An 11,962-nucleotide genomic window follows, 5' to 3' on the forward strand; every position below is an offset into this window, starting at 1 on the left:
TCTGCCCCCTGCAGACCCCTACTCTCTTCCCCCTCCTCTCTTCCCCCTGCAGACCCCTATGCTCTGCCCCCTGCAGACCCCTACTCTCTGCCCCCTGCAGACCCCTACACTCTGCCCCCTGCAGACCCCTACACTCTGCCCCCTGCAGACCCCTACGCTCTGCCCCCTGCAGACCCCTACGCTCTGCCCCCTGCAGACCCCTATGCTCTGCCCCCTCCAGACCCCTACGCTCTGCCCCCTGCAGACCCCTACGCTCTGCCCCCTCCAGACCCCTACACTCTGCCCGCTGCAGACCCCTACGCTCTGCCCCCTGCAGACCCCTACTCTCTTCCCCCTGCAGACCCCTACTCTCTGCCCGCTGCAGACCCCTACACTCTGCCCGCTGCAGACCCCTACGCTCTGCCCCCTGCAGACCCCTACTCTCTTCCCCCTGCAGACCCCTACACTCTGCCCGCTGCAGACCCCTACTCTCTGCCCGCTGCAGACCCCTACTCTCTGCCCGCTGCAGACCCCTACACTCTGCCCGCTGCAGACCCCTACTCTCTGCCCGCTGCAGACCCCTACTCTCTTTCCCCTGCAGACCCCTACGCTCTGCCCCCCTGCAGACCCCTACTCTCTTCCCCCTGCAGACCCCTACGCTCTGCCCCCTGCAGACCCCTACACTCTGCCCGCTGCAGACCCCTACGCTCTGCCCCCTGCAGACTCCTACTCTCTTCCCCCAGCAGACCCCTACTCTCTTCCCCCTCCTCTCTTCCCCCTGCAGACCCCTACACTCTGCCCCCTGCAGACCCCTACGCTCTGCCCCCTGCAGACCCCTACACTCTGCCCGCTGCAGACCCCTACACTCTGCCCCCTGCAGACCCCTACTCTCTTCCCCCTGCAGACCCCTACTCTCTTCCCCATGCAGACCCCTACGCTCTGCCCCCTGCAGACCCCTACGCTCTGCCCCCTGCAGACCCCTACACTCTGCCCGCTGCAGACCCCTACACTCTGCCCCCTGCAGACCCCTACTCTCTTCCCCCTGCAGACCCCTACTCTCTTCCCCATGCAGACCCCTACGCTCTGCCCGCTGCAGACCCCTACGCTCTGCCCCCTGCAGACCCCTACGCTCTGCCCCCTGCAGACCCCTACACTCTGCCCGCTGCAGACCCCTACTCTCTTCCCCCTGCAGACCCCTACACTCTGCCCGCTGCAGACCCCTACGCTCTGCCCCCTCCAGACCCCTACACTCTTCCCCCTACACTCTGCCCCCTCCAGACCCCTACTCTCTTCCCCCTCCACTCTGCCCCCTCCAGACCCCTACTCTCTTCCCCCTCCACTCTGCCCCCCAGACCCCTACACTCTGCCCCCTCCAGACCCCTACGCTCTGCCCCCTGCAGACCCCTACGCTCTGCCCCCTCCAGACCCCTACACTCTGCCCCCTGCAGACCCCTACGCTCTGCCCCCTCCAGACCCTTACACTCTGCCCCCTGCAGACCCCTACACTCTGCCCCCTGCAGACCCCTACGCTCTTCCCCCTGCAGACCCCTACGCTCTGCCCCCTCCAGACCCTTACACTCTGCCCCCTGCAGACCCCTACACTCTGCCCCCTGCAGACCCCTACACTCTGCCCCCTCCAGACCCCTACACTCTGCCCCCTCCAGACCCCTACGCTCTGCCCCCTCCAGACCCCTACACTCTGCCCCCTCCAGACCCCTACACTCTGCCCCCTCCAGACCCCTACGCTCTGCCCCCTTCAGAGAAGGAGCGGACATTACTGATTATTACAGCCTATAGACGGCTGCCAGGTACAACAGCACCACCAGAGAAGGAGCACTACTGAACTATATAGAGGTGCACTACTGAACTATATAGAGGCGCACTACTGAACTCTATAGAGGAGCACTACTGAACTCTATAGAGGAGCACTACTGAACTATATAGAGGAGCACTACTGAACTCTATAGAGGAGCACTACTGAACTCTATAGAGGAGCACTACTGAACTCTATAGAGGAGCACTACTGAACTATATAGAGGAGCACTACTGAACTATATAGAGGAGCACTACTGAACTATATAGATGAGCACTATTGAACTATATAGAGGAATACTACTGAACTATATAGAGGAGCACTACTGAACTCTATAGAGCACTACTGAACTCTATAGAGGAGCACTACTGAACTCTATAGAGGAGCACTACTGAACTATATAGAGGAGCACTACTGAACTATATAGATGAGCACTACTGAACTATATAGAGGAATACTACTGAACTATATAGAGGAGCACTACTGAACTCTATAGAGGAGCACTACTGAACTCTATAGAGAGCACTACTGAACTCTATAGAGGAGCACTACTGAACTATATAGAGGAGCACTACTGAACTATATAGATGAGCACTACTGTACTATATAGAGGAATACTACTGAACTATATAGAGGAGCACTACTGAACTCTATAGAGGAGCACTACTGAACTCTATAGAGAGCACTACTGAACTCTATAGAGGAACACTACTGAACTCTATAGAGCACTACTGAACTATATAGAGGAGCACTACTGAACTATATAGAGGAGCACTACTGAACTATATAGAGGAGCACTACTGAAATATATAGAGGAGCACTACTGAAATATATAGAGGAGCACTACTGAAATATAGAGAGGAGCACTACTGAACTATATAGAGGAGCACTACTGAAATATAGAGAGGAGCACTACTGAACTCTATAGAGGAGCACTACTGAACTATATAGAGGAGCACTACTGAACTATATAGAGGAGCACTACTGAACTATATAGAGGAGCACTACTGAACTCTATAGAGGAGCACTACTGAAATATAGAGAGGAGCACTACTGAACTCTATAGAGGAGCACTACTGAACTATATAGAGGAGCACTACTGAACTATATAGAGGAGCACTACTGAACTCTATAGAGGAGCACTACTGAACTCTATAGAGGAGCACTACTGAACTATATAGAGGAGCACTACTGAAATATAGAGAGGAGCACTACTGAAATATATAGAGGAGCACTACTGAACTATATAGAGGAGCACTACTGAACTATATAGAGGAGCACTACTGAACTCTATAGAGGAGCACTACTGAACTATATAGAGGAGCACTACTGAACTATATAGAGGAGCACTACTGAACTATATAGAGGAGCACTACTGAACTATATAGAGGAGCACTACTGAACTATATAGAGGATTACTGAACTATATAGAGGAGCACTACTGAACTATATAGAGGAGCACTACTGAACTATATAGAGGAGCACTACTGAACTATATAGAGGGGCACTACTGAACTATATAGAGGAGCACTACTGAACTATATAGAGCACTACTGAACTATATAGAGAAGCACTACTGAACTATATAGAGGAGCACTACTGAACTATATAGAGGAGCACTACTGAACTCTATAGAGGAGCACTACTGAACTATATAGAGGAGCACTACTGAACTATATAGAGGAGCACTACTGAACTATATAGAGGAGCACTACTGAACTATATAGAGGAGCACTACTGAACTATATAGAGCACCACTGAACTATATAGAGGAGCACTACTGAACTATATAGAGGAGCACTACTGAACTATATAGAGCACTACTGAACTATATAGAGAAGCACTACTGAACTATATAGAGGAGCACTACTGAACTATATAGAGGAGCACTACTGAACTCTATAGAGGAGCACTACTGAACTCTATAGAGCACTACTGAACTATATAGAGGAGCACTACTGAACTATATAGAGGAGCACTACTGAACTCTATAGAGGCGCACTACTGAACTCTATAGAGGAGCACTACTGAACTATATAGAGGGGCACTACTGAACTCTATAGAGGAGCACTACTGAACTATATAGAGGAGCACTACTGAACTCTATAGAGCACTACTGAACTATATAGAGGAGCACTACTGAACTATATAGAGGCGCACTACTGAACTCTATAGAGCACTACTGAACTATATAGAGGAGCACTACTGAACTCTATAGAGCACTACTGAACTATATAGAGGAGCACTACTGAACTATATAGAGGCGCACTACTGAACTCTATAGAGCACTACTGAACTATATAGAGGAGCACTACTGAACTATATAGAGGAGCACTACTGAACTCTATAGAGGCGCACTACTGAACTATATAGAGGAGCACTACTGAACTATATAGAGGAGCACTACTGAACTATATAGAGGAGCACTACGGATTTCAAGTACCTGGGCTTGTGGGTCAACTCGTCCGAGCAAGACCTTAAAGTGAGGAAGGCACTTGCGTGGAGGGCTCTGAACGGCATGACCAGTGTGTGGAAATCCAACCTCCCCCGTCAAATCAAGCTCAACTTCTTTCATGCAACAGTTGAGTCTGTCCTTTTGTATGGCAGTGAATGCTGGACCTTGAAGCCCACCCTGCAGAAGTCCTTGGATGGGTGCTACACCAGAATGATGCGTGTGGTGCTCAACATCAACAGGGATGAGCATGTCACTAATGCAAACTTGTATGGGGGGGTGCTAAAGGTGAGCGATAAAGTGGCAGTCAGGAGAATGAGGCTGGCAGGTCACTGCCAGAGACACCATGAGATGCCAACCAGCAAACTTGTGCTGTGGGAACCAACACACGGGCATCGATCACGAGGACGTCCCACGTTAACCTACGTGGACGTACTCAGGAGAGATGTGGGAACAGAAAGCACCGGCGAGCTAGCCAGATGCATGGATGATCGGGATGACTGGAAGCACCGATGGAGGGCCCGTCCGAGGACGACCTAGATAGATAGACGGAACTATAGAGGGGGGCACTACTGAACTCTATAGAGCACTACTGAACTATATAGAGGGGCACTACTGAACTATACAGAGTGCACTACTGAACTATACAGAGGGGCACTACTGAACTATATAGAGGAGCACTACTGAACTATATAGAGGGGAGAGGTGGATGATATTTTATAAAGAGCTGGTTAGGAGGTCAGGGAGACTCTGGAGGAAAGGTGAAGGAGGTGGTATTTGGACTGAAGGTCAGAGATGACTCAGCAGCACTCATCTCCACAAGAACACAGTCTGCCTTTTACACCCCTCACTAGAAATGCAGTCAAAAACTTCAGAGGGTTCCGTATGTGTGCTCTTGTATGTGTGTGCATGTACCTGTGTGTGTGTGTGTGTGTGTGTGTGTGTGTGTGTGTGTGTGTGCGCGCGTGTGCGTGCACTGGGCAGTAGTAGCAGATGCAGTCTGTGTGTGTAATGCAGCTCATTCATCACCACTGGCGTCTATTCTCTCCAGCCAGGAGCATCTAAAGGTAGGACCCTGATAGCACAGATAACCCCTCCTCCACCTCCATCCATCACACACAGACACATGCGCACACAAACACACACACACACACACACACACACACACACACACACACACACACACACACACACACACACACACACACACACACACACACACACACTTTTGGTAGTAGTAGGAATGTTGAGATGGTTTTAAAGAAACCTAGAAAATAGGTTCAGCACCACATTGGTGGACAGCTCCTCTTCCCTGCAGTGCCTCATATGAGGTGGAGCTGAACAGACCTGCACTCACCTGACAATTCAGTTCAAATGTAGGCACACAATTCTTTTTAAGCACAATGTTGCATGAAGTTGTTGAAACTTAAACTTGATTTTGCCTTCATGTCCCTCCACTACTTGGTACAATCTGGTGCCAGTTGGTATTAAGAGAGGGGGAGAGAAGAGGAGAGTGGAGGGTAGGGAGAAAAGGAGGAGGGGGTAGGAGAGAAGAAGAGGAGAGGAGAGGGTAGGAGAGAAGAAGAGGAGAGGAGAGGGTATGAGAGAAGAAGAGGAAAGGAGAGGGGAGAGGAGAGGAAAGGAGAGGAGAGTGGAGGGTAGGGAAGAAGAAGAGGAGAGGAGAGGGAAGGGTAGGAGAGAAGAAGAGGAGAGGAGAGGGTAGGAGAGAAGAAGAGGAGAGGAGAGGGTAGGAGAGAAGAAGAGGAGAGGAGAGGGTAGGAGAGAAGAAGAGGAAAGGAGAGGGGAGAGGAGAGGAAAGGAGAGGAGAGTGGAGGGTAGGGAAGAAGAAGAGGAGAGGAGAGGGTAGGAGAGAAGAAAATGTAAGGAGAGGAGAAAAGAGTGGAGGGTATGGGAGAAGAAGAGGAGAGAGGAGAGTGGAGGGTAGGGGAGAAGAAGAGGATAGAGGATAGGGTAGGAGAGAAGAAGAGGATAGAGGATAGGGTAGGAGAGAAGAAGAGGATAGAGGAGAGTGGGGGTAGGGGAGAAGAAGAGGATAGAGGATAGGGTAGGCGAGAAGAAGAGGAGAGAGGAGAGGGTAGGAGAGAAGAAGAGGAGAGGATAGGGGAGATGAGAGGAGAGGTTAGGAGAGAAGAAGAGGGGAGGAGAGATGAGGAGGGTTAGTGGTGGGTAGGAGAGAAGAGGAGAGAGGAGAGTGGGGGTAGGAGAGGAGAGAGGAGAGGGGAGATGAAGAGACAAGAGGAGAGGAGTGTGGATGGTAGGAGAGAAGAAGTGGAGAGGAGAGATGAGGAGACTAGATGAGAGGAGAGTGGAGGGTAGGAGAGGAGAAGAGAGGAGGAGAGATGAGGAGAACCTTCTCTCCTGTGTCTTCCCTACTCTGTCTCGCTCTCAACCTTCCTACTGTCTCAATAAAGAACCTTCTCTCCTGTGTCTCCCCTACTCTGTCTCCCCCTCAGTCTTCCTATTGGCTCAATAAAGAACCTTCTCTCCTGTGTCTCCATACTCTGTCTTCCTCTCAACATTGTGACTGCCCCTCCCTCTCTGCCTGCTGTCCTCTTTCCCTTCCTGGGAAGTGATTGGCAGAGTGGGGCAGGTCGTCAAGCCAACTTGCCTCATCTGAGTCATTAGGACTCAGGGTATTTAAGGTGGTATTTAAGGTCACGTTAACAGCTCTCCCTTTTTTCTCCTCCATGTTTGCTTTGCTTAGCTCGTCCCCAGGTCTCCACCTGCCATGTGGGGTTAGCCAGTGTTGTTGCTGCACATTCACACACCTTACACTTCACTCATCCATACACTGCAGACATTACTGATGATTAACACTTTTTTAGTGTTGATTTATTGGTTTTAAAGACACCTAGAAAATACGTTCAGCACCACATTGGTGGACATCTCCTCTTCCCTGCAGTGCTTCATATGAGGTGGGGCTCGACAGACATGCACCCGCCTGACAATTTAGTTCAAATTTAAAACAATTGTAGGCACACAATTAATCTCAAAATACTTATTTTTGGCTTAATTGGGTTTATTTGAGTTAAATAAATTATTCTTTTGGAAATTGATTCATGTGTGGATTCCCTTTTTGTCACTGACAACACCCAGTTTGTAACAACATTCCTACTGTCTCAATAAAGATACACAGTAAGCGGAGACGACTGCTGAGCTAATAGAACAGAACGGCCAATCGATAACAGTTGTGGTAAGTACAGGAACAATTAAACCGGAGACATTTGGCCGTTCCACAGGCCAAGATACAAGGTTACAAAGGGTGCTCGATACCGCCCATCTAGCTGGATGCGGCCGGTATTGCACTTTGGCGACCTCAGACTCATTCCCTATGGTAACACGAAGGTCCCTGGATGAATAATGAATACAAATATCGAATAAAAGGAAAAACGATCAAATAACGAGTATACTCGTGGCGAGTATAACGATTTGCGCCCAATAACGAGTAAACTTGTTGTTGGCGGGGAACTATCCCTTTAACAGGCTGTCTGTACCTATCAGAACTATCCCTTTAACAGGCTGTCTGTACCTATCAGAACTATCCCTTTAACAGGCTGTCTGTACCTATCAGAACTATCCCTTTAACAGGCTGTCTGTACCTATCAGAACTATCCCTTTAACAGGCTGTCTGTACCTATCAGAACTATCCCTTTAACAGGCTGGCTGAGCTCTATCGCTCTATACATCATCAGCTGTGAGAGGCTGCTCTGCCTGACCTGCAGCACTTTCTGGACAGGAGGTAAAGACTGTCCTTGTTTGAAGGACACAAGAGGTACATCACTCTCTCTCGCTCCCTCTTTTCTCACACACACATACACACACAGACAAACTTATCTCGTGGGCCTCATGGACTCCTAAATCCTTTCCTCCCTCCATCCCTGCCGCGCCCGTCTCCCTCCCTCCCTCCCTCTCCCTCCATCTCCCTTCTCTAAAAATAACATTTCACCTCAAAATAAAGTAAAGTATAATTCCACTATAATTAAATCCCATCACACTTAAAGTAATCTTCTATGAATATGTTTATTTTGCAGCAAGTGGTTTCGTTGTTGCCGCCGTCTTTAGTGTCATGAAGGTCCCGGTTCAGAATGACCACAGTGAGCCTGAGAGTGATGAGGCCAAACAATCACCAAGACAAGAAGATAGCAGTAAACGTGCTGTGTGTGTGTGTGTGTGTGTGCGTGTGCGTGCGTGCGTGCGTGCGTGCGTGCGTGCGTGCGTGTGTGTGTGTGTGTGTGTGTGTGTGTGTGTCCATGTGCAGGTGTGTATGTGCGTGCTAGCTCTGTGTCCCCTCAGTGACCTGGTGGAATTGTACACATTAGTCTCCCTCACCTAAGTTGTTACCTAACACATTCAGTAACAACTAGAGCCCACCTGACCTGGCACTGCAATGGAGCTTATATACACCTGCGTATAACCCATACAACTCTGCATGATAGCATGTACAATAATGCTGTATATACCGTACATCGGCGTATTTAGACCACTGTCAGTGGGGCACGGGCCCCACTGTTGATCAGCTGTGCCCCACTGATCAAATAATTATTATTATTTGATTTACTTCGCTTTGAAATATTATAGTGAAATATTTTGCACTGTTGTTGCATTTATCTTGTTGAAATCCTCCAACATGCTCTTTTTTGTAAGTTGACTGGTTCGCACACCCCTATGACAGCTAATACATGGCACATCCCAGCAGTCAGCTGGCCTCGCGCAGTTCACAGGTACAGTGCTGCGGTCGCATTCTGTCATGATGGCAACCCCTCCAGCTAAGAAAGTTAAAGCAAAAGAAATTCGGGCATTCCAGCCCTCGTGGACAGACTACTACGGGTTTGTGTGTCAGAAGGACTGTGCTGTGTGTACTTATGTTGAAGGCTTGCCAAACAAAGAGACAATCAAATCAAGGATAAAAGATATCCCCATGTCAGCTCGAAGTGTCGAGCGACGCATCAACAAAATGTCCGAAAATATCAGAGAACAGCAAACAGCTGGATTAAAAGATGCTCCGGTGTGCAGCTTAAAGGGACCAAGTAAGCAAAACAGTGCCAGGCATCTCAGGTAGGCTGCGGCAGCTGTTTATTTTCCTACACATGGCGTGTTAACTTGATCGTCTTTCTCTCTCTCTCTCTCTCTCTCTCTCTCTCTCTCTCTCTCTCTCTCTCTCTCTCTCTCTCTCTCTCTCTCTCTCTCTCTCTCTCTCTCTCTCTCTCTCTCTCTCTCTCTCTCTCTCTCTCTCTCCTCTCCTCTCCTCTCCCTCTCTCTCTCCTCTCTCTCCTCTCCTCTCTCTCTCTTTCTCTCTCTCTCTCTCTCTCTCTCTCTCTCTCTCTCTCTCTCCTCTCTCTCTCTCTCTCTCTCTCTCCCTTTCCTCTCCTCTCCTCTCCTCTCCTCTCAATTCAATACAATTCAAATGGCTTTATTGGCATGACGTACTTCTACATGTTGCCAAAGCAATATTGAACATAAACATGGATTACAAACAGATATAAGTACATACAAAATATCATCATAAAATAAAACATCAAATATTACGGCGTAAACATGTCAAGAGAGGTACGAACGTTGAACTAAAATGCGGTGTTTACTGTATTTTGTAAATGTGTGTGTTTGGTTATCGAGAACATTGTTAGAGCTGATGCATTTTGAACAATATGTAAAAAGTTCTTTCAACAATATAAAGTATCAATACTAATTCAGCTTTTAACTAGCTTTTCTTTTTAACTAACAAATGTTGTCTTAATTAAGAGTCTCTGGTTTGTTGAGGGGTAGTAGCCTGGGCCAGGGCCAGTCTGGTTTTGCTGCTGGAGCTGTTGATGTTCTGGTGAAGCGGGGGGTCTGTGGGGTGCGCTGGGTCTGGATGGATGTCTGGGAGGTCTTTGGCTCCTGGTGGGGTCTGGGGCGTAGTGGGGGTCCCTGGGAGGTCTTTGGCTCCTGGTGGGGTCTGGGGCGTAGTGGGGGTCCCTGGGAGGTCTTTGGCTCCTGGTGGGGTCTGGGGCGTAGTGGGGGTCCCTGGGAGGTCTTTGGCTCCTGGTGGGGTCTGGGGCGTAGTAGGGGTTCCTGGGAGGTCTTTGGCTCCTGGTGGGGTCTGGGGCGTAGTAGGGGGTTCCTGGGAGGTCTTTGGCTCCTGGTGGGGTCTGGGCGTAGTAGGGGGTTCCTGGGAGGTCTTTGGCTCCTGGTGGGGTCTGGGGCGTAGTAGGGGCTCCTGGGAGGTCTTTGGCTCCTGGTGGGGTCTGGGGCGTAGTGGGGGTTCCTGGGAGGTCTTTGGCTCCTGGTGGGGTCTGGGGCGTAGTGGGGGTTCCTGGGAGGTCTTTGGCTCCTGGTGGGGTCTGGGGCGTAGTGGGGGTTCCTGGGAGGTCCTCTGGCTGGTGTAAGATGGAGGCTTTGACGGCCCAGTGCCACATCTTTTAGTGTTTTTGTAAACATGCCCACTGCCTGCTTTTTTAAGTGGGAGTGGTCGTACAGGTGCTCAGGCATTATATATATATATATGATGTGAAACGTGTACAACGTGTCTCTCTCTCTCTCCTCTCTCTCTCCTCTCCTCTCTCTCTCTCTGGCCTTGCTCCGGTGGAGGGATTGGAGGAGGGTGTGCCATCATGTTAACGCAGCCTCAGTTAAACCTTGCGACGACTGAGTTATGGTCATGTGACACTACACATATTTAATTGAGACCCTTTATTATTTCAATTTAGCTGGAAATACATTGATACATCATTCAGTAACATTTTCAGAGCCTTATAACAAAAACATTATTACGGTCACCATTGTGACCAGTGGGATTCTTTTTACTCAAAATGTGAGTATTACCAAGTCACCTTGTGTTCTTAAAACAATGACAATAAACATCGTTTTATTAGGTTGAAATAATGTGGTTGTGTACTTATTTTTTCTGTTAACTTATTATGGATTGAAAACTGAAAACCAAACAAAATGTGCTATAGCCTACCGTCTGCGTCGAATATGAAATAAAGGCATCTAAATGATACATTTTTTCTTTAAAAAAAACAAGCTCAATCAAAGGATTCTACATGATTCCAAAATAGTGAAGAAAATGACTTTAGGAAGAACAAAGGCAGAGGGTGATGTTCTCAAGGCCTTAACATCAGACAAACCCCTCCCATTCTCCATACAGACGGATGCATCTAACCTAACCCTAACCCTAAAACCAAAATAAAGTTAAAAATAAAATAGTTACAAAATCTGCCAATTTTCGCCCAAAAACCGGGCAAAATCGGCAAAAAAAGATAATTCGTGTGCGCGCTCTGCGCGCCAGCTTCACATACCTTGGTGCCCCCCTGTGCCCCAGTAGAGTGCTGGGTCTAGATACGCCCCTGATACCATATACTGTACATACCTGCTTATAATCCTTTTCTATAATCTATATCTGTACATATCCCTTAGCTTCTCTTACTAGTTGCGCTGCTGGCCAGTATGGCTTACTACCATAGTGTCTTTATATCTGTCTTCATACCTATACTGCAACACTATACATACATCTGATTAGCACTATTAGTCAGTAGTACTAATTATAAATGTTATACCCAGTTTAATCACTTGTACATTACTGTTACACTTTACTGTTACATTTGCACTCTGGTTGGACGTATTTTCGTTGTACTGTACTTGTGCTGTATAATGACAATACATTTGAATCTAGTCTAATCTAATCTTCTAATCTAACGTTCCTCCGGGCTATGGGATCT

The 11,962-nt window shown here is 48.4% G+C and overlaps 1 protein-coding gene across 1 annotated transcript in view; it reads right to left on the minus strand.

The window, feature by feature from the left end:
- Positions 1-10,660, minus strand: part of shank3a (SH3 and multiple ankyrin repeat domains 3a) — a gene marked incomplete at both ends in the record, with an annotated part of 84,260 nt that extends 73,600 nt beyond the window's left edge. Inside the window, one exon of the mRNA XM_084335241.1 lies at positions 10,285-10,660. Within this exon, the coding sequence (XP_084191367.1) occupies positions 10,285-10,660 (376 nt within the window). The remainder of the gene's footprint in view (positions 1-10,284) is intronic.
- Positions 10,661-11,962: the final 1,302 nt, after the last annotated feature.

The sequence above is a fragment of the Notolepis coatsorum genome (assembly GCF_963971535.1).
Source record: "Notolepis coatsorum genome assembly, chromosome: 18".
NCBI classification, from domain to species: Eukaryota; Metazoa; Chordata; class Actinopteri; order Aulopiformes; family Paralepididae; genus Notolepis; species Notolepis coatsorum.